This window comes from Erpetoichthys calabaricus, chromosome 13, assembly GCF_900747795.2.
Source record: "Erpetoichthys calabaricus chromosome 13, fErpCal1.3, whole genome shotgun sequence".
Taxonomy (NCBI): Eukaryota; Metazoa; Chordata; class Cladistia; order Polypteriformes; family Polypteridae; genus Erpetoichthys; species Erpetoichthys calabaricus.
The window spans coordinates 62049695-62073797 of NC_041406.2; the positions used below are offsets into that span (position 1 = coordinate 62049695).

Genomic DNA, 24103 nt, shown 5'->3' on the forward strand with positions numbered 1-24103 from the left:
TGTGCGTGTGTATGCGTGTGTGTGTGTGCCCTGCGGTGGGCTGGCACCCTGCCCGGGGTTTGTTTCCTGTGTTAGCTGGAAGTGGTTCCAGCAGACACCCATGACCCTATAGTTAGGATATAGCAGGTTGGATAATGGATGGATGGATGGATGTTGTATAGCTGGTAGCAAACCTGGATCACAGTTCATAGGTAATGGGACTAAACCATGGGCTATATCACTATATGAATTAGTGTCTGTAAATTGTATAATATCTAAGAAATCTGTCACAGCATTAGTAAGAAGTAACGAAGTACAGGTATATCTATGGTTATGTCTTTTAAGCAAATAAGGTAATAGCAGAAATACAGTGACAGTGTTTATTTAAAGATCATTTTTCCTTGTTATAAAAATGATTTTTGGATTTTCCATCACAACAGTGCCACTGCTCACACTGTTTTTTTCTCCAGGAGCTGTAGCCAAACATGTATTCCCTAAACTGGAAATATTTAGTAAAAATGAGAAAAGACAGAATTTGGATAGTACTGGAGGCATATTTAAAGGAACCAATATTGGTTGGGCATTTGAACATTAATTAGAGGGTTATTCCCTTCATAGTAGTTTCAGCATTCTAGGACCTATGGTTCGGCACATTTTTTAAATAAGTTTGGTTTCATTTTAACTGTTCCAGTAAGTCTGTGTGCATGCCTCTCTTAACTAGTATCAGTGAGTGCAGCAGTTAGAACTGGACCTTGCACAAAGGGAGAACCCAGTTCTCTTTTCTTCAGCACAGTCTACAAAGAAACAAAGAAAATAGATGGCAATTATTATGCTGCACAATTCCATCTCCCTTAGACAGCATTTCGATAGTAAAGAATGGGAATCTAAGACAAAGACTCTGCCACTCTACTGCCGTGTTCATACTAAGGATATTGATGACCTCAAGCACTGATGTGCACATGGATATTTTAGAACAAAGAACCTTCTGAATATTAACACAACTTTACTTAATTTACTTATTTATTTATCATATATAAAAATGTTTTATTTCCAGTGGATTAGTTGAATCTTCCTTCTAATGGTAAGCTAAAAGTATTGTATGAGATTCATAGCTAAAATTAAAAAATCAAAGCAAAAAATGTCAAGAGAACATTGTGCCAACCAAAGACATAGTAAGGCAGTGATACATACTACTAATGTTTGTTTGAACTCATGGCTTACAGAGGCACTAAATGGCCACATCAGGTAGTTAGAGCCTGTTGTGGAGTAGGACCTCTCCTTTTTATATACCTGTATGGTGCAAGTGACTTATGGAGATGATCTGGGAACACTTAGTGGTGACAGGTAAAAAAATGGGAGAAGCCACATTTATTGAATAGAAGCAGACAAATGCTTGGGGCCCCTTTGCTTCAAAATAGAAGTAAATAGTCTGTCTTAAGATTAAAACTTTATTTATTTAATATATCCACTCCTATTTCATTAATGGGAGTCTACAAATATCTAATAAGACATTGAGATTGTTAGTAATTCAGGTTATCAGAAATAATGTGCAATTAAATATACTTCACTGTGATTGTGCAATGGCTTATAAGAGGCCATTCTAATGAAGTGATATATGGAATTGCGATAGCCAAGTATAACCATCTGTGTGTCCGAATGAAACACCCCGACTCCCCACGGACCAGTTTTGTTGAAATGTGGCACACTTATTCTTCAAGGAAATGCCAGCAGACTGTGTGCACGAAGTAGGAACTAGCTGTCAATGGCTGCCTATGCGAGTGCACATAGAGATCTCATGACAGGTAAGTTAAATGATCTTACTAACCATAAAAGTATAAAATGCAAGCAAGAAAAAAAGGGTTATCTACATATGACTGAAGGAGGCTGACCTGTGTGGCATGTAAGCCATTGTGCACAGAGCAAATAAACATTTAGTCAATACTATTTACCTTACTTTAAACCAAGCGCATAGCTCCATTATCTACAAATTATAATGATTCGATTTTCACTGTCATTATAATTTATTAGGGTGGCCAGATGTCCAGGTGACAGGGACAGTCCCGATTTCAGGCTATGCGTCCCGTTAAATAACTGATGAATATCAAAATGTTTGAGCAAGGTGCCCATCTAATGAAACATTGTTCTGTTGAAACAAGCATCCTCACAATATATTTAGAACAGTGCATGCAAAACTCCAGGGGAGACCTCACACACCCCTGCTCCAAGTTCAATGGAATATATGCATAATAGCACAGTAAAAATTCTGACAGGGAAAGTTTGATTAAGAACTTGTGTTAAATTTGAACAGCATCACTGCAACAACCAAGAAGCAGACAAAAACAGAAAACAGCGCCATTTGTTTGTTTCCACTTAAACCACCATGTGGAATTAAATGTATTAATGATTAATTTTAATGCTCTAACCCATTGCTGTTGTTGATGAGATAAAGCAGTCATTACACTAATGACGATGGGCTTTATGTGTGGGCATACATGCACACAAGTATCCCGGTTTGGGACTTTGAAAATCTAGTCACCCTATAATTGACCATCAGAGAGCCACACTAACCTGATATCCATAATGGTCACTTGCTGTAATAAATGTTGCCCTTCATTTACAATGGCCGCATTTATAATGGCCAGACATCCTTAATCAAAGAAGAAATTAATTACAAAGGGTTTTTTTTGTTTGTTTGTTTTTTAGGTTAAGTTAATTTCCAATTGCAATTTGTGAATGTGCATAAATGTAGTGGGTGTGTTTGTTTATGTCTGTGTGTGAGTGAGAGTGGTCCTTCACACACACACTAGAATCCTGTCTAGGTCTGTTTTCAACCTTTTGCCCAATTCTAGTGAGATAGCCTTTGGCCTCCACAACCCTGAAAAGGCTTTAGAAGGTTCTAGAACCTACCTACTGAACTCAGTTTATTGATGGCCACAGTGCACAATGCCCTTGAACACAATTTATTAAATACTGAATATGGTAATCAAAAACTGTATTACACATGTTAAAGGAAGTGCAGTCCTGTTGATGGGTAAAGTATGCTACACTTTCCATTTATGTACATGTTTTTTTTTTTTTTTTTTAAATAAATAAGCACTGTTCACATGTGTAATTTGTTGACTAAGATTATATTGATGTAGAGAACTTTTAAATAGCAAATGCTAACTGTTGTGATGCCTGAACAAATTATTGCCAGACAGTCCTGAATACTTGCATTTTACCAAGACATTCCCCTTCTATTACAAGGTACTTGTGCCAGTGCTTACAGTGTAGCTCAGTACGGAAAGCTTTCCCATTCTTGGTTGAAAAATGAAGATAAGCTGTCCACCTCTACTTACATAAAGCAGCTAGTGATAAAGAATAGGGGGTACTTTGCTTTAAGTTCAATCTAACAAAACAACAATGTGCAATCTCATGTCATGATGGAAATCAACAAATGCATCTAAGTAATCTCTTGAGATTATTACGCTGCCCTGAAGCAACACATGGTTTGACCATATCTACACTTTACCCAAAAGGTTCTACAGTTCAAGAGGGTAACAAAAAATGATTTACATAGGAATGTACATAAATACATATCCATTTAAATTTTTTTATTAAAGCCCCTGAATATTAATCAGTAATTGAAAATGTATAAATGTATTAAGGTAATGGCTGCTGGTTACTATGATGAGAAAAACAAAATTCTGTTTTCCAGAGATTCCATCTAACTTTAGTCAGTTTACCTGATTGTTCAACTCCTTTAAGGATATTTTGGGACTTACTAAAATGCAGACAGATGTAAATGAATTTTCAGAATATGATGAAGGACGGACTTTTGCTCTGTCCCTAAGAATTACATTCTAATATTTCATTCCTAAGTAAAAGAGGTAACTTAAACAAGATAATAGTAATGTTAAATGCCAATGCAGTATTTCCAAAAAAAAATCAAGGTTTGTTAATAGTTTGGAATAGTAATTAAAGAAGATCTTCTGAAGTCATTTCTCATACGATTTAATACTCTTAATGCATGTTTTAATGTTTAGATTATTGCTGTTCTCCATTCAAGTTGTACTTCAGTGGGGAGCATGGCATTATTAAACATGGCTTCTCCATTTTCCCTTTAATTAACTTTACTTTAAGAAGAGCTGCTTTATCTAAAGCCGGTTTCACTTACCACTCATAGTTCCAGTAAGTGTTTGAGAGTTTCATAATATTAAAGTTTGACATATTGTTTGTTACTAAGTAGATTCTTTATACTTCTGCTTCTTAACTGAAAATTTATTTGTAAGGGCATTCCTTTGAGCTTAATATAGAAGAGTGAAAACATTCAAAACTTTTGGCACAGTTCCTATATCAGGGCTTTTTTCTGTGCTTAGCTGCTGGACAAAAACAACACATCTTAGGGAAGGTAATGATGCCATTGAGTATTTAGTCATCCAGACGATACTATGTGAGAAAGTCTTATGATAATAAAGTGGATTTTTTGGTTTAAATGATAAACAATATTTATGGCGCAAATCAAACATAGTATACCGGGCAAAGGAACATCAACTTTAACATTAAATGTATCTGTGGTATCATTATTGTACTGGAATACTTCTCCACAATGGGGGCTGGCACTTTTGGCAGTAAGTGTAAATACAGCACATTACAAAGAAATACTGAATTTAAAACTGTACCTTTCACCCAGAAAACTTACAATTGGGTAAGAATGTTTTTTGAACAAGAAAATGGCCAATGCACATTGCAAGAGCAAAAGGTCAGCGACTTAAAATAAAAAATACTAATAATTTATCCAGTCAAGTACATCAAAATCCCATGCTATGAGACCGATAAATATAAATTAAAATGGAGATGGCTAAAAAGGTTTCCAAGGCACACTGATTCTTAAAATAATTATCATACAGCATGTTTTTATCTTTTGATTTGAATGCTGTCATAAAATAGGTATTATGTTATCAGGATGAGGTTTAGCAACAAATATTTCAAAAGGCAAAACCATGAGTTCTTTAAAGTGTTTGATTTTATTCTATGTTTTGAACAAGGCTTATAGAAAAGAGTACAATTATCTTTACCTTGTATATTAAACAAAAAAAAAAATCTAATTTAGCTTGTCAGTCACTTGATTATTTTGCACTTGTTTAGCAATGTCATAATAATGTACTTTCATTTTTATTCTTTTTACAGTCCCAGTTTTAAAAATTAATTTAATTAACATAATAGTGGTAAAATGTAAACAAATTAATTTTGAAAATATAAAGGTCAGCCTTTATTTTCTTACCCAAAAACACAACATTAACATGTACTGAATATAGTAAATGAACTCCCTTTTTAATATTTATCAGCAGATCATCCTTTCTATCTGTCTGTCTCTTTTTCTGAACCCATTTAGTCCATTTGAGTGGAATAGATTCCATAGTTTAAGGAACAGTTGTCTCAAGGCCATGACTAGTTCTAGACTAGACATAAGTCTTTCTCAGGAATCCCTTATGCACAGATTCAAATCCAGTCATGCCTGGTCAAATTAGAGTCACCAGACAACCTAACACACATCTTTTTGATGTAAGAAGAGTAACAGAGCACCTGAGAAAAATAGACAGTAACCAGAAAAGCTTGAAGCTCTAAAGAAGTAGTGCCAAGCACTGAGCTTCAGTACTGCCTCTTATAGATATGATTAATATTTATTAATAATAATATCATGTTCAAAATGTATGCCGTGTTTCTTGAATTCTGCCTAGAATACATACATTTTCCAGGACTAAGGATAGTTTTTAGTAATAGACTCACTAAGTAGAGTCTACTCTGTTGTGTATGATTTGATAACATTGTAAATAGTAATTATATTTGTTCAAATATGATTATTTTCAGGCTGGTGGTTCCCAAGTTATTTTTACAAACCCTCTTGAAATTGTAAAGATCCGATTACAGGTGGCTGGAGAAATTACCACTGGTCCCCGTGTCAGTGCGCTGTCTGTCCTTCGAGATCTTGGATTCTTTGGCCTGTATAAGGTAAAGTAATTCTATTATCTTTCATTGTCTTTTTAAAGGGTGAAACAGAGAAATAATCACTTATTGTAACTGATAGCTAAAAACATATATGCAATATTTTCTAGCTTGTTTTCTTTGAACGTAATTTAAGCAGTGTTCTCAGTAGTGACATACTGTATGACAGAAATGTAGTTAGTCATATTATAATGCGGATATTTTAGTACATAAGTAATAGTTATCAATTAATATCAAGCAGAATGTTTCTAATTTTGATATACTGCACTAAAAGATTATTACTTAGATCTGGATAAATTAAAATATTATGGCATTTCCAAGCAATTAATTCTTCTTGTAAAATGTGCCTTCCATCGCAGAACGAATCAGTTGAGTCCTGGGATGTGGTTTGTGCATCTTGTTGTATATCATAGAATCACCAGACTGTGCTAGCTTTGCCTGCCTGGCAAACCAAAAGAGTAAAGTCCAGACAGATTTCTGTGATTGCCTGTTAGCTGCACAACAGTGACCTCAACAGCTAATAAGTTGTAGAACGGGAATGTTAGTTGAAAAAAACAGATTTCTCAGCTGCTGACACATATCTTTTCTTCTGCTATAGGCAAACTAACTGTGATCTCTGAAAAACAAAAATAAACAAACTCATTTTTATATGGCACCTTTCCTCTGTGAATACCTTCCCAAGGCACTTTGCAGTTACAGAAGTATAGTTCACACATTCAGTTTTTTTTCATTGGGAGCACTGACAGATTAAATTATTTGGTCAGGGTCAGACCGTGAAATTTACAGAGAACATATTAACCTTAGGGTGCACTAACTGACTAGATAAAAATATATGAATAACTTTTTATGGTGTCTCGTTAGCTGTATTTACATTATATTTATTTTCATTGTGGGATGATTGAGCAGTATTTATCACTACATCCCCATAAGTGTGTAGTATCCTGGATTCAGCTCCCATGCCTGGTCATTATCTCTGTGTTTTCCTCTAGATACTCCAGTGTTTCTCTCACATATACTCAGTCCTGGTGGCTAGGTTAGTGGGCTATTATAAATTGACCCCAATGTGTATGTTTGCACCCTGTGATGGACTGGAACCCTGTACTGGCTTGTTCCCCATCTTGCTCCCAGTGTTGCCATGATAGGTTCCTACTCCTTGTCAACCTATAATGGATTAAGAGATTGGGAATATATGTAAATTTTGTGATTATTAGTTTGCAGTTTCTATAATGCACAGAGCAAGAAAACATTATATTTTTTCACAAACCAAAAAGTAAATAGAAAAAAATAGTACATCTCCATTTGAAACCTCTACTAAACACCTAGGTGATTATAGCATTTAGTATGTTTGGCACAAGCGTATTTTCAATTTTATAATTACTGAGCAATTCTCTGACTTGTTTTTATGCACTTGAAAGTTTCCCTTTTTGTCTCATTAGTAATTTCTTAGTATGTGTTTTCTGTGGTTTAGTAAAATGTTTGTAAAATTCTTTACCAAGTAGTAGAGTACATTAAATATTACCTGGCCATAAAACAGACACTGTTTTTTAATTCACAGCGAGTGGTGGCCACCTAGTGTTCATCTTAGGTATCATGTTCTACCTACATAAAAGGATCTAGCATAAGAAATAAATAGTTTCAGAGGGCACATTTTCAGTGTAACTCAAAATAAACAGCAGCTCTGCTAGTAGTAATGCATGCTGCAAACTGATTAAAACATAGATTACAGTCAGTTTATATTTTTCTGTTGTGTTATAATTCAGTGTTTAAACAGTGATAAACTTTCCCACACCTGTTGATGGTGTAATGGAAAACAATTTGTATTCATGCATTTTGTTCAACGTCATTGCCTGATGTGGATGGATAAAATCACAACATTTTCTCCTGCTTCCAGTATGCATGTTTTCGAATTGGTCAGTTTATATAATAACTGTTGAGGAGCAGGACTATGCACACAAGCCAACATGTCCCCATTGATCTTTCCTGGGACACCCAGTCACAAATACCGTAGATCCTGATAAAGTTTTTTTTTTCACTCACAAATTGAGCTGTTAATTTATTGGTTATTTTAAAGGACTCTATTTTCTGTGGCACTCCTATAAATGAGATTTTAGGAGCAGTGAAGGCGGCATTTGCAACTGAATTAAACTCTCTCATTGTGGTAAATGTTCAGCATTCCTGAGGTACATGCAGGGAGGCTGCATGCTGAACTCTGCACCCTTACACATTTAATGGTATACAATTACTTGAGCATATTTGTAATTTGATATACCCAAAAATATTCTGCATTTGATTCAGTTTACTGCGTTATTTTATTCACCATTTTCTATTAACAATGGTTATAGAAATTAAAAAGCGAATACCTGTTTTCTGCTACTGTAATTAATGCTCTTTTAGACTCTAGTGTACTAAAGCTTATTCTTCCATTATCCAATTTTCTTTTTTCTTTTTTTGCATTGTCATTTCTGATTTTTTATTATCACTGCACTGATACATGACAGCATATTTTAAAATTTAAAACTTAAGGAAATTAATTTATTCTGTATCTTATCTTTCATTTTTGTAATGCATAACATTTAAAGAAGTCTGGTAGTACAAATTAAAATGAAGTATTTTTGTTTATTAGATTGCCTGTACTATTTAGAAGGTAGTGTGGCATTATGGCTAGGAATTTAGATTTTAACTGCAAAGTTGTTAGTTCCCACCTTCTAGAGCTTGTATTGTAGTTATAAATAAATAAATTTATCTAAACAATTGTATTCTGATATCATAACTTATCTGGCATAAAGACATCTTCCAAATATTCAGTGATAATAATAAACAAGAGGGTGACACAGTGATTAATGCTGCTCAAAATCCTGGGCTCACCAAAGTCTGTGTGACATTTGAACATTCTCCTTATATCTCTGTGTATTGTTTTGGGGTACTCTGGTTTTCTACCCACATCTCAATATCATACCAGTTAGGTTAATAGATAACTCAAAATTGGATAGGTATGATTTAGTGAAGATGCGAATGACTGTGCCCTGTAGAATATTGCAATTTATCCAAGAGTTAGTTTCTTCCTTGCCTCTGATTTTGTTGGAATGTCCAATTCTTCAAAAATGTGTTATGGACAAGGCCAGTTTATTATTATTATTATTATTAATAATAATAATAATAATAATAATAATGATGATGATGATGATAATATACTGCATGCAGTGTGTACTGTATATGGTATATTATTTGAAAAGCATGTTAATACTGTCTCCCAGGGATGTGGTTCAATTGCTAAGGAATTGGGCTTCAGTACGCAAGTCTTACATTAATATTTAACACTTAATAATTTTTGTGGGACTCAAAGCAAATCTGGATCTTTTCAAGTTGCTCTTTCTAGTGCATAAAAACGTTTTTAATACAGGATTCACCTTTAAGGGTGTTATATGTAGTAAAGAGTGGTTTATAGCATCTGTCTATATATTTTTTAATTTTTAAAGGAGACTGATATTAAAAAATACTTAACTGTATACAATCTCATTAATACCAGTTGAGATAAAATAATAACACCAGAATAAAGGTTGTATTGTTGCACAAACACAGCTCTAACACAACATATTTATACAACCAAAGTCTGTGGCCTCATTTGCTTTTTTGGATTTCTATCATTGGTTTTGATGATTTGTCCCATTTCTTTCTGAGTTTCAAATATGTGCAGATTAGGATTGTTGCCCTGAATTTGCTCCCAGTGCTATGTGGAACAGTTAGTTGAGGTCTTGCTCACTATGACCTTGGAGTGGTGGCTCTGAGGCTAGGGATCTGCACTGGCAATCGAAAGGTTGCCGGTTCGAATCCCGTAAATGCCAATAGGGACTCTGCTCTGTTGGACCCTTGAGCAAGGCCCTTAACCTGCAATTGCTGAGCGCTTTGAGTAGTGAGAAAAGCGCTATATAAATGCAAAGAACTATTATTATTTTATTAAAGAATTAAAGTTGTTAATAGCAATTCATACATTTAATGAAACATAAGAGATGAATATTAGAGACATAGATTTATCTCCAAATAAAGTGTTATTAAATGTCATTGTCAAGTAAATCTTCTGTTTAATTGGCGGGCACTAGTAAGTGTTGTTGTGCTAAATAAAATTATATTTGAATTGTGTGTTGCTATTGAAATTTTTTGCCTTATTACAGATTAGTCTAATTTTTGTTTTTTTGCTTTGCCTTCTTGTGGCAGAGAATTGTCATATTATGTATCTGTTTGAAATTGGTTGGAGTGTAAATCTAAAAGTAACAGCTTACTAGAAGATTTACCTGTAGCACGTAGAAGATCTTAAGGATTATGTCTCATTGTTCATGGTGCAGTAATCAAAGCAGGAAAGGCTAGGTGTCTATTAAACTCTCACTGCTGAAAAAAATCGCTAGGAGCATTATGAAGCCTCCCTAGACAAGGTGCATTGCTGCTATGTAAGAATGTTGAATCCGGTACCTCCCCAGTCTGTCTTTTTTCGTCTTGCTCAGACAATGTGCATTCACTACAGGAGACAAGGTTTAGCCTGCGTCTCCCAGACCTGCTGGCTCCTAAAGCCCAACCCGACACAGAGATGTCTTTGTGAACATAATTGCCCTCCCTTTCTGGAGGATATAGTTTGTTTTGAGCCATAGATGCCACTGTTGCAGAAAGATGTTGGAATTATCATTGTAAAGAAATAAAATAAATACTTGCATGAGCTTAACAGTACTGGGTGCATCCTTTATTTTCAACTTTTTTCGTACTTTCCTTAAGCTTCAAGTTCAAATTAAGATATTAGAGACTATGGAAGCTGTTATTAAAATTAAATAAGGTAAAAGTAATGTTGTGCCACAAGCATACTGCAGCAAAAGGGGACAAGAACTTTTATATATAGTACTCTTGTTAGGATTTAGTTTAGACAGAAAAGATTACATTTTAAATGCATGATTAAATATTTACATTTTCAAAATGTTGTCCTAGTGGTGTAAGAAATCATATATTGCAGTAGGCAGATCCTTATGTTAATGCTCATCTGACAAAGTTATATGGGCTTTTATGAATGGCCCAATTTAAAGAGATTATCCTGAAGTGAAATGAACCTTGTTTCAAACACTTTCAAGTGGAATTAAAATGTTTAGATAAAGCGGAAGTGTGTTCTTCATTTCCAAGTCTGTGTCAAACCAGCTTGTTATTAAAAAAAGAATTTGAATTGAGAGTGTTGGTGTAGTTTATGCACAGACAGCATGATTTACCTGATGTTTATTTAATTGTCTTTTCTAAACATACAGTATTTACTGATCTTTAACATTTTTTCATATAAAAGAAAAGGAAAAATATTGGTGAAAGAAAAATACTTTTCAAGTACTTCTACTACCATTGCTGTTTCTATAGAAGTTATGGAATCTCACAGGTTTAGTTTTACATTTTTAAAAAGGACTCTGTTATACAAGGCTGTTGTAACCTGACAAATCAAATCATAAACAAACAATCTTTGAGCCTAACAAGTTTCATTTTTCTTGTAAATGGCAGAGAAGGAAAGCATTAATTTATTAAACATGCTCATAGTCATTATATGAGTAAAGTTGAATTCTGAATCTAGTCTTCCTAATCACCAAAAGATAACTCCATACTGTTAGATGAATACAATATTCACAATAGAGTTCACCCTCATAGTCATAGAATCTTGGTTTTCAGAGACATCTCTTATCTTTAAGCTTAAGAGTTATCACACTTTCCACAAAGTCAGCTTGTTAGTGTGAAGCCTGAAGCTGAAGCAGACACATCTGTTCTGAAAGGTAGCAGATGAGGTCTTACACTGCCTCTCATCCTCAGATGAATAGTGACCAGCATGAATACTCTAACACTGGTACAAGTGATTATGTGTTGTCAGATAATATGTTTATGGGACCTTTAGGTCTTGATTGTTTTTCAGCATAACTCATTTTGAGGATGAACACGAAGCTCAGTGACATTTGGTCTTTTCTGGTTACCTTTTATTTTTTGATTTTTGCTGTCTTTTCTGTCTCCTTTGGCTTCTGTGGAAATGTGGCTCTCATTGTTTATAGGTCACCAGGTATTCAGTTATGTGTTTGCCTCTGTGCACCAATTATGGACAGAAGTTGTTTTGCCAATCACTGATACTAGGTTGTTAGCAAATCTCCACTCTGTATATGAAATAGAAGTTCTGAGTGTCACTAATAGGATAGGCCTCTGCCACATTCAGTTTGTTCTTGTAGGAATCCTTTGAGGGTTGTCTGAATGACAAAAATATTGGAATTTGTTCATGACACCTACTGAATAATAACATGCATAATGTAAAAGAATTAAGGGGTGAGGGTATTTTAGGAACAGTAATAGTTGGCATCATAGGATAAAGAATTAATCATTTATTTTGTATTCTGTTTTTGTTTGTTTTCTTTGTATTTATTTTGAAGTAAATTTTTGTACCTGTTAAGTTATTTTTCTATGTTTGATTGAGTAGCATGTGATTGTAATGTTGTGGTTTTCAAAAATAAAATATAAAAAAATAATTTTTTTTCATCTCTGTAAGAGTGTTTCAAAACATGAGGTCATAAATTGGACTTGCGTGGAGAGTCACGTATGTGGCATTGTCTTATCTGAACAGTATATTTCGTACAATTGTTTTTTAAAAAAAAAACAGTTTAATTACTGTGTTATATATTATTCTGTGGTTTGCTTTAGAAAGCTACACTCCCAGTTTCAAAATTTTGTATTCCAGATTAGTCAATCTTTCATCACTTAACCAGATTTACTCAGCAACTTTATTTCATAGATTAATTTTATAACTCAACCAGTCAAATAAGTAAAGTTTAAGAAACAATGGGGTTTGGTGTTTAAGTTTTTCTTGTGCTTTGTTAACAAGTCTATATCAATAAGGTCACACATCATTGAAAGGTAAATATATATATATATATATATATATATATATATATATATATATATATATATATATATATATATATATATATATATATATATATATATATATACATACATACTGTGGAACAATAAGTCTAGAGTTGAGACATGGCTACAGGACACATCTTATTAGCAGGAAGAAGATTGTAAATGTTACACTATAAGAAGTTGTGGGGCAACAATGACTGAAATCCCCATGATTTTATAAAAATGCAGGAAATCCTTGTGTGGCAGCATAGTTTTGCTCAAGACTTTGCATTGTCAGTCAGACAGTCAACCCACTATGTCCTAACACAGGGTCACGGGGGTCTGCTGCAGCCAGTCCCAGCCAACACAGGGCGCAAGGCAGGAACAAATCCCCAGGCAGGGCGCCAGCCCACCACAGGGTACACACACACACCCAGCACACACTAGGGACAATTTAGGATTGCCAATGCACGTAACTCCACGCAGGGAGGACCCGAGAAGCGAACCCAGGTCTCCTTACTGTGAGGCAGCAGCACTACCACTGTGCCACCATGCTGCCCTGACTTTGCATTATTTAAATGTTAATTTAGACGTACAATACTGAAACAAAATTGAACAATTTTACTTCACTTATTTCTTCATTTACAGTATATTCTCATTAAACTTCTGAGTTGCTTTTTGCAAGTGTGTGTTTATTTACGCTGGATATATTCCAGTAATCAATTACATACTAATTAGAAACACTTCTTTTCATAGTCATGAACAAACAATTGATAGAAGTGTTCATTTTGTATATATCTTTGGGCAAAAATGTTAAGTTTAGTTTCACCTCTATCTTTAATGTCTTTTTTGATTAATTAAACTAGGTAATTATATAACAATGGAATTGTTGGCTTACATCATGACAAGTGAAAAAGCATACAGTAGTTCATCTTGCTATTGCACATACATGCACTATTAATTTAAATTTACCGACTTTCAAAGAAATGTTTTTCAAATTATCATGCAAGTTTGCTCATTGAAAAACCCTTAACTGAAGACTGTGGTACTCTTTATCACTTCCTTAGAACAGAATCCTCATCACACTAACATGTTCTCATGCTATTTATTTAAAACTAAAACAAAGTTGTATGGTTTAACACAAAATATCACTCTTGACACGTCCTAGCAGATATTTTCCATTTTTTACTGCATTTCATCATGGGCATTTAGGACAAGAAAAATAGTATTAATTACCTGATAAAACAAGTTTTTTTTTTTTTCAACAAACCTTTGGAAAAGATGATTATTAAAATAAACATAATATTGGCATTTTCTTACTGTACAATTTATGTCATAATTTACCACAGTATGTACTGAATTACTATTTATTTACCATGTTTTGCTAAAAGCAAAGTATTTAGTAATCCAAGGTGTGTTCTTGCATGGAGCTGGCTGTCTGATATTATGATTATATTTCAGTGAATGAAAATCTCATGGACTGTGCTCAGACTGAGGTTTATCATGCTGTGGGAGAGTTGTTTTGCCTCATTCCCTGGAACCAAGGTCTATATAATTAAGTTGCATTGATTGAGTTTTGGTTACTCTAATAAAGGTTGCATTGTGTCAAGTTGTTTTTGTTTGTTTCGTGGGTTTGCTATTGTCAAAACAAAGAATTGCTTGGTAATTTAAATGCTGAATTTGCACAGCACACGTCTTTATCATAACCACTTAAACAATCACCATGCAATATGTTAAGCTACATTCAACACCTTTAAAGTCATTCCATTTCTAGGAATGCTGCTGCTTGATATAATATTACATGGATAGCAGCATGTTTCAATTACTTCTATCTTTTTAACTAATAGTGTGTATTTGCATGTTTTCATGTATATACAGTACTGTACATATATATTCATTGGATTGGCCTTTATTCCACTTCTTAAATTCCAAATTGATTTCTAACATAGAGTTGTTTTAATAATGACATTTATTCTTTTTAACTATAGGAATTGTAATAGCAGAGTGAACACAAAGCACAAAATCAAAAAATAATGAAAATACCTGTCCCTTCTGTATATGCCACATCAACGTGACAGTTCCTGGTAAACCACATTTTTAGTTATGATTGAACACAAATAAACAGTTTATTGCTCCTGTTTCCCTACAGCTTGTCACATAATGTTGGCCATGAAAAAAGCTATTTAGTCATAAGTCAACACCTCTGCTATTGTTAATAGCAGATGAAAGAGACAATTGTAAGGAACTGATGGTGTTTTAACTGGAACAGGAAATTAGATGGTATTATCAGTTTTAACTGTTAAAACAAGTGCCAGTATATAGTTTTGAAGGATTAAAATTGCAGAATATAGTGTATGGCATTACTATAAAATACAGTGCATCCGGAAAGTATTCACAGCGCATCACTTTTTCCACATTTTGTTATGTTACAGCCTTATTCCAAAATGGATTAAATTCATTTTTTTCCTCAGAATTCTACACACAACACCCCATAATGACAACGTGAAAAAAGTTTACTTGAGGTTTTTGCAAATTTATTAAAAATAAAAAAATTGAGAAAGCACATGTACGTAAGTATTCACAGCCTTTGCTCAATAGTTTGCCGATGCACCTTTGGCAGCAATTACAGCCTCAAGTCTTTTTGAATATGATGCCACAAGCTTGGCACACCTATCCTTGGCCAGTTTCGCCCATTCCTCTTTGCACCACCTCTCAAGTTCCATCAGGCTGGATGGGAAGCGTCGGTGCACACCCATTTTAAGATCTCTCCAGAGATGTTCAATCGGATTCATGTCTGGGCTCTGGCTGGGCCACTCAAGGACATTCACAGAGTTGTCCTGAAGCCACTCCTTTGATATCTTGGCTGTGTGCTTAGGGTCGTTGTCCTGCTGAAAGATGAACCGTCGACCCAGTCTGAGGTCAAGAGTGCTCTGGAGCAGGTTTTCATCCAGGATGTCTCTGTACATTGCTGCAGTCACTTTCCCTTTATCCTGACTAGTCTCCCAGTCCTTGCCGCTGAAAAACATCCCCACAGCATGATGCTGCCACCACCATGCTTCACTGTAGGGATGGTATTGGCCTGGTGATGAGCGGTGCCTGGTTTCCTCCAAACGTGACGCCTGGCATTCACACCACAGAGTTCAATCTTTGTCTCATCAGACCAGAGAATTTTCTTTCTCATGGTCTAAGAGTCCTTCAGGTGCCTTTTGGCAAACTCCAGGCGGGCTGCCATGTGCCTTTTACTAAGGAGTGGCTTGCGTCTGGCCACTCTACCATACAGGCCTGATTGGTGGATTGCTGCACAGATGGTTGTCCTTCTGGAAGGTTCTCCTCTCTCCACAGAGGACCTCTGGAGCTCTGACAGAGTGACCATCGGGTTCTTGGTCACCTCCCTGACTAAGGCCCTTCTCCCCCGATTGCTCAGTAGAGATGGCCGGCCAGCTCTAGGAAGAGTCCTGGTGGTTTCAAACTTCTTCCACTTACGGATGATGGAGGCCACTGTGCTCATTGGGACCTTCAAAGCAGCAGAAATTTTTCTGTAACCTTCCCCAGATTTGTGCCTCGAGACAATCCTGTTTCGGAGGTCTACAGACAATTCCTTTGACTTCATGCTTGGTTTGTGCTCTGAAATGAACTGTCAACTGTGGGACCTTATATGGACAGGTGTGTGCCTTTCCAAATCATGTCCAATCAACTGATTTTACCACAGGTGGACTCCAATTAAGCTGCAGAAACATCTCAAGGATGATCAGGGGAAACAGGATACACCTGAGCTCAATTTTGAGCTTCATGGCAAAGGCTGTGAATACTTATGTACATGTGCTTTCTCAATTTTTTCATTTTTAATAAATTTGCAAAAATCTCAAGTAAACTTTTTTCATGTTGTCATTATGTGGTGTTGAGTGTAGAATTATCAGGGAAAAAAACAAATTTAATCCATTTTGGAATAAGGCTGTAACATAACAAAATGTGGAAAAAGTGATGTGTTGTGAATACTTTCCGGATGCACTGTAGGCTGGCACCCCATCAAGCAATGAGTCCTGCCTTGTGCTTGGTGCTGCTGGGATGGTCTTCAGTCCCAGATACCTAAACCAGAGAAAATGGCTAAAACAAATGGATATCCAAGTGCTTATCAGTTTGTTTCTTGTATTGTAGATCATTGTGAATTCATGGCCATAGTTTGGTTTCAAAATAATGGGCCAAAAATGACTATACTGTATACAGTAATTGTCTCTGTTTGAAGTTGTGTTAGCCCACAGATGACCTCCAAATTCCACAAAAAAAATCTATTGAATTGTTTTTGTGTAACAATAAATACAGTAAAGACAACCTCACAGCCTCAATGTTTATTTATATACAGAAATTCACACTGTTCAGTGGGGTGCTGAGGTGTCACCCGCTGCACTCGGATCTCAATCCAGGTGGTTTGCCATGGGGTAGGTGTGGCAAGGTACTGTAATCAGTGCATGCTCCCAACCAACAACAACATGAGATGGCTAGAGCAAGAAAACAAATTTAAGTGCAGAGATCAGGCAGGACATGAGCTGAATAAGTAACATCCTAGACCTTGCTGAATCAAATGGTAAGTCTAAGGGAAAATGCAAGGTCCAGAAATGAAGAAAATATAAGAAGTACAAAAAAGACCTATAAACTAAAGTTTGACTCTAAGACTAAGTGTGGAAAAAAATTAAGGAACATCCTTATATATTGAAGCACTTGTGCTGAAAAAACCATTCGGGTACACCTGAGTACATCTGTCACCAAGATTAAATGAAGTGTCAGACACTGAATATATTTAGTGTAGCTAGCACACTTTCTTATGACAATCCTTTTCCTTACCTCACTTTCTGATAAGAACTCGGATGTATTTTTAATACTACAAAAGTATGTAAAATAGCAGATCAATTTTTTGTGCATAACATTCTTCACACCAAATGCAATGTGCTTTCTTTGTTACACTGATTTTTTGAGATTTTCTTTTGTATGTCCATGAAACATGATGGTGAATTTATGATATTCTGCTTTCTAAAAATGTAATACCAGGTATACATCATGTTTTACTAAAGAGTACAATGCCAACATTTTAGAATCAATTGTTGTAGAAGTTGTATGTCTCCACAGCAGTTCAGAGGTCCTTTACAAATATTAGAATTGAGTCTTAAAAGAAAAACAACCCTTCAACACTTTAGAAATAACTAGTTGTGTGTCCATGCTGTTTTTATGTTTTGTAATCAGTTCTGTCTATCCAATGACACAAATTAAAATTTCAACTTTATTGGCATCTGAATTTGATCCTTTTGTGAAATTTTTCAAATCAGTTAAAATGGGCTAATTATCTTATCATTTATTTATGCTTATTTTATTTGAAATTAATATAAGATTTGATTATTGATTTAACTGTAGTGTTGTTAAATATTGTGATGATCACAGAATGTACACAATAAAAGACTATACAATGACCAAGCACTTTCCATATTTTTATTTTCTACTTTGATTTTGGTGTGAAGGTACATAGAAGAAGTTATTTCCAATGTACCATTTTCATTTGTTAATGAAGAAAAAAGCATAAACAAATTAGAAATCAGAACAGGCTTGACCTCACTTTGATTTTCTTTTCTTTTTTTTTTCTTCTTCTCATCCAGATTTATCAGACAAAACATTCAGACTGTGTGAGATGACAATAACACTTTATATTTCCTCTTCTTTCTCACATTTAGTCTCTAGACACTTTTTTACCCTCACAAATTTTTTTTGTCTAAATCCTGCAAACACTGCAAAAAGGGGTAGCTATATAAACATTGCGTGGGATTCACATTTGTTTATCCTTTGGAGATGCGTCCAAAATGCTGAAGCAGCTCAGTAAAGCATGGACATCACCAAGTCTAAGTGTCTGGTACCCCACCAGGCTGAAGCCTTGATATTAATTTAAATGCCCAGGTACACAAGAGGCTTACTGGGTTTCTAATTATTACCACTAAAAAAGCAGGACACTGGTAGTGTCCACCTACATTTCCTTCTTGTCAAATAATAGGGTCAAAAATATACAAAAGATATCAGTCTAGTGATCCGCAGTGCCTTCCAACTAAATAGTAAACTACAGGACACTGCATGAGCCTACACCTACAGTAGCAACTGTCTACTTATAGCAACTAATTTAAACCAGGTATTATGATTTGGTTGGTCTGAGGCAGTGGTACACCAGGCACAACAATTCTTCCATTGCTGAATGAGAATTTCCACCACAGGCAGACTCATTAACATATAGTACCTATACTCACAAATATTCTGCCATTTTTCTTTCACTGATTAACCTGTCATTCAAGTGTTCATACTGTGGGATATCTGCTTATTCCTTTGTTTGCATGCATATTAGTTTTTATGCTGCTGTATTATGCATGCAAAATGTATGGAATAATGCAATTATTTTCATATATTATAGATCTGTAAAACATTAAAAGTATGTTATAGATCAGGCATGTCAAACACGCGGCCCGCAGGCTGCATGCGGCCCACAACAGAAATCTGTGCGGCCCGCATGACAGATCCTAGTTAGCACTAAACTTGTACAAAATGATTATTATCGTTTGTGATTGAATCATTCTGCATCTTTGGCGTTTATTGACTTTTCTTACTTCCGCCTTCTGACAAAAGTGCGTTTTCCCATGGCATTACAGTACCGGAAATGTCATCTGGTAGTATAGTTGCAGCTGCGGCGTCAGCTCCTTGATACCCTAGACATGACACTGCCAAAAGTTAATGAGCCGCGACGTCGCAACTGAAGTGCTAGGCTGCAGCAGCCTGGCAGATTACAGTACTGGCTGGGCTGCTGAGACTGGCCACTGGCCAGAACTGACCATCACGAGTAGTAATAGCTCGCATATTTTCACGTTTTTTTTGCTCTAGTTTTATGTAATTTTGTGCTAGTATTGTAATGAACAGTTAGTGCAGACTACAGCTGAAGATCTGAAGTGGACACAAGAAGTTGGTGAGTTGTTAATTAACAAATTTGTGTGATTTTGAGTTTGTAAAATTAGTGTAGGTCAGGGAGCTTTTTGCATATCGGCTTATTTTACAATATAAACTTTGAAGTAAACTTGGTAAAGTAAAATTAGATTTTTGGAGGATTTGTTTTCCAACTTGAATTACTGAGCAATGAATTCAGTGAGCGTTTTCGTGACTTCAGTTCACACAAACAGAACTTTGCACTGTTTACATCACCATACTCTTACAATGTTGAGAATGCGCCTGAGAATATCCAAATGAAATTGATTGAACTGCAGTCAGATTCAATTCTGAAGGCAAAATACAACAAAGTTGGTGTTCCAGGCTTGTATGGTTACATGCCACCCTCTTATGTGCAGATCCGTAAATTGGCATCGAGAGTACTGTCTATGTTCGGAAGCACTTACCTTTGTGAGCAATTGTTTTCGTTAATGAAAACTACCAAAACCCCACATCGCTCAAGACTTACTGTCGAGCACCTTTTATCCCCCATAAAAGTTGCAGCTGCACAAGATTTCAAGTCTGATATTGACAAACTGGTTACTAACAAGAGATGCCAAGTGTTGGGACAAAAGAAATAGATCTCAGACTGTAAGACTCCTATATAAGAACCTAGCTAAGAGGCTAAGACTCTAATTGTACGCTGTTGTACGGAGATTGTAAGTAAATAAATTGCTTTTCTTTAAACTTTAAGTGTTACATTTTTTAAAGTTTCCAGTATGGGAAAGAAAGCTACAGTAACTTTGTATAATAGTATAATAGTGTTTGTTACAGTGCGGCCCGCTGATGCACGTATGGCAGTCGAAGTGGCCCACCAATGGTAGTGAGTTTGACATGCCTGTTATATGTGGTATTGCATTGCTTAACCAGTGCATAAACAGAGTTTTGAGTTTGCTGCTTGATTGGATTACTTGTATATAAATAAACATGACAACCTCGCAGTTAGGAGACCTGGGTTTTCTTCCCGGGTCCTCCCTGTGTGGAGTTTGCATGTTCTCCCTGTGTCTGCGTGGGTTTCCTCCAGGTGCTCCGGTTTCCTCCCACAGTCCAAAGACATGCAGGTTAGGTGCATTGGTGATCCTAAATTGTCCCTAGTGTGTGCTTGGTGTGTTTGTGTGTGTGTGTGCCCTGCGGTGGTCTGGCGCCCTGCCTGGGTTTGTTCCTGCCTTGCGCCCTGTGTTGGCTGGGATTGGCTCCAGCAGACACCTGTGGCCCTGTGCTAGGATATAGTGGATTGAAAATGACTAACTGACTAAACATGACAAACAAAAAAATAATGATGTTACTTTAAGTTGTAACATACATATATCTATCTATCTATCTATCTATCTATCTATAGGGTATCATTTCAAACACCCTTTTCTATTGTTTATGCTGTGAAGTCTTTGCAGTGATTTTCAAATAATGTGCATTAATGACTAATGTTTAAATACACCAATATCAGATGTAAAATGCTTTGAAAAGTCAATAATTTCATGCAGTTTTAATTGTGAGGTCCTTTGCATTGAAACTACCTTACTGAATGCCCTTTTATTTTATAAAACCTATTCAAAAGATCATTTATTTTTCTTCAGAAAATTTAAGAAAAAGTAATATAGTATTATAAATATCACTTTTCCTGTAACAATTTATTCATGTATTCACATCTATTTTTCTCCTGGTATTTAAAAAAATATATTTAAATTTTGTTCCATTTCCTAACCATTGTATTCTTCACAGTTGTGTACCAGGCTTATTTTCAGTAAGTTTTTCTAACATATGTTGAGCATTACTCTGTGGCTTATTTCTACCAGGGTGCAAAAGCTTGCTTCCTCCGTGACATCCCGTTCTCTGCCATTTACTTCCCCTGTTACGCTCACACTAAAGCCGCCCTTGCTGATGAGAATGGACATATAGGGCCTGGAAGTCTTCTGCTAGCCGGAGCCTTAGCTGGTAAGCACACACGAAGTCTGTGGTCTGCCTGTGACCACTGTCTCCATTGTGGTAGCCTAATTAAAATGTTAGGCAATTTAGCCTTGATATATTTTGCTTTTTTTCTTCTTTGCCAGGGATAGGGAGTTTTTCCACTTTATAATATATATCCTGGCAGATTATTCGAAATATAAGAAACTCTATGTGAAAACCAGCAAAGAATGCTTAAATAAACATAATGGAACTGCAATAATAGTCAAAAGCATAAAGGGATTTATATTTAGTTATATATAAATCTAGGTGAAACTTTAAAGATCATTTCAGAAATCCAATATAAAATAAAACTCTTTTTCTAGAAATAATCCATTTAAGTGACAAACGCATACATTAGAAATTACTGTTTGAAAAGTCACTGTTGTTTGTCGCCAAACCATAGTGGTCTGGAAGGAGTATTATACAAAATTAATAAGTTTTTAAAGAGCTGCCAGTTTCAAGGAGATTCTTGAATCTTTCATCCTTGCCATCTTGGTTTGGACCTAACTCAAGATGGAAAAATAATAAATGTTGCTTGAGGCATTCTTTAACATTTTTTTCTTTACTGAAGTTTGAATACAGGCCTCCATGGCTTGGAAGAAAAGTAAAGTGGAAATTATTGCATTATTGAAAATCTGCTCCATTTATTAAGTGCCAAAATAAACTGAAGGTATTGTTAAATAATTTTCTGTGCACACTATCTGTTATCGAGCAGTAATAGAATGTGTGGTTTGTTTAGGAACAGTTTTCAAATATTTGCACTATTCAAACTAAGTCATCCCTACAACCAAACAGTCAATCAGGCTACAAATACAATTTATTATTTTAATATGGCCTTATTATGGGTAAAACTGCCACTTTTCAGAAATTGTAAATTAGAATATGTAAAACAAAACAGCAATCACAGACATTGGAATATCCATGTTCTGCCTTTCATTGTAATTTATAGCTTGACACACCTTCTGTCAGAATTCTTCCACTGTAGTGGATAAAGAGCAAAATTAACCCTGTTTTTCTTTTTAGGTATGCCTGCTGCCTCCTTAGTGACCCCTGCAGATGTTATCAAGACCAGGTTGCAAGTGGCAGCTCGTGCAGGACAGACAACTTACAGTGGGGTTATTGACTGCTTTAGAAAAATTTTAAGAGAAGAAGGCCCAAGGGCTTTGTGGAAGGGTGCTGTAGGTATGAAAGCAAAAAATGTTCAGTAAACAAATTAACAGTGTCCAGTATAAAATAATGAATAATTATATTTGTAGTATATGAAATGGAGTTGGCCTCTTGTAATTGAGTACAGTACTAACATTTACACAGTCATAGAATCTATTTTTTTTAATTTGTTTGTAGGTGTGTTGTGTTCTTGTTTATTGATCTGTTTATTAAATGCATTGTTTTTGTTTTATCTGAAGCTCGAGTGTTTAGATCATCTCCACAGTTTGGTGTAACTCTTCTAACATATGAGCTGCTACAAAAATGGTTCTATGTCGACTTTGGAGGAAGGTATGTGATTCTTATTTCTCCATTGCTGTTGGTACCCTGCAGTTATAAAGAGATTTCAAAACATTTTACATGAATTTTATTTCAACAAAATACAATGATTAATCATCTTTACTTTTGCATTTCAACATCATAATTTACATTACATTTTTAAGTTCACAAAAGTGATCATCAAGCACTAATTGGTTAACAGCCACTGATTTCCTGAAAATATCAGTTAATTACATATTTATTGCTGCTTTTTAAAGAAAGCTTAAAGAGGAGGAGGACAGATTTATTTCTGTCAGGCAAAGCTCATTTTAGTCAGTCATGCTCAGTTATTTAAAGAAAGGTGGGACACTCTGTCTCTCTCTCTCTCTTTTGTTTTTATTTTCAAAACACCAGGACTTGCCTTCAGTTGCTCTGCTTGTCTCACCAAAAGATCTGAACAGTGGTGTCTTTTTTCAGGGATTTCCCAATCAATCTTTCTTATTTTGTCTGCTGCAGTGGGTTCCACTTCACCCCCTGTATATTGGCCTCCCAGAAATGTCTGCTTCCTGGTAACTCATTAACACTCTGTGTTTGATTTCCACACCACTTTCTCTATTATTTTTATATTTGCTATATTATACATGTCAACTGAATGTCTTCTCACAGTGGAATTTTTTATGTTGTATTTTCTGGTTTGATGTATATGATGATATATACTGTAACAGATAGAGGCACTGTCGACCCCTTGAACCCTCAGATCAGACGTCAGACACCAGATAAAAGTCCAATATGACTTTATTTTATAATAATTATGTGCACCAAGCACATTCCACTC

The 24103-nt window shown here is 35.4% G+C and overlaps 1 protein-coding gene across 1 annotated transcript in view; it reads left to right on the top strand.

Moving 5' to 3' along the window:
• LOC114663370 (electrogenic aspartate/glutamate antiporter SLC25A13, mitochondrial) overlaps nucleotides 1-24103 on the top strand; it is a 237970-nt gene that overhangs the window by 198379 nt on the left and 15488 nt on the right. The window contains exons 14-17 of the mRNA XM_028817054.2: nucleotides 5830-5970; nucleotides 21654-21792; nucleotides 22828-22986; nucleotides 23211-23301. Of these exons, the coding sequence (XP_028672887.1) occupies nucleotides 5830-5970; nucleotides 21654-21792; nucleotides 22828-22986; nucleotides 23211-23301 (530 nt within the window). The remainder of the gene's footprint in view (nucleotides 1-5829; nucleotides 5971-21653; nucleotides 21793-22827; nucleotides 22987-23210; nucleotides 23302-24103) is intronic.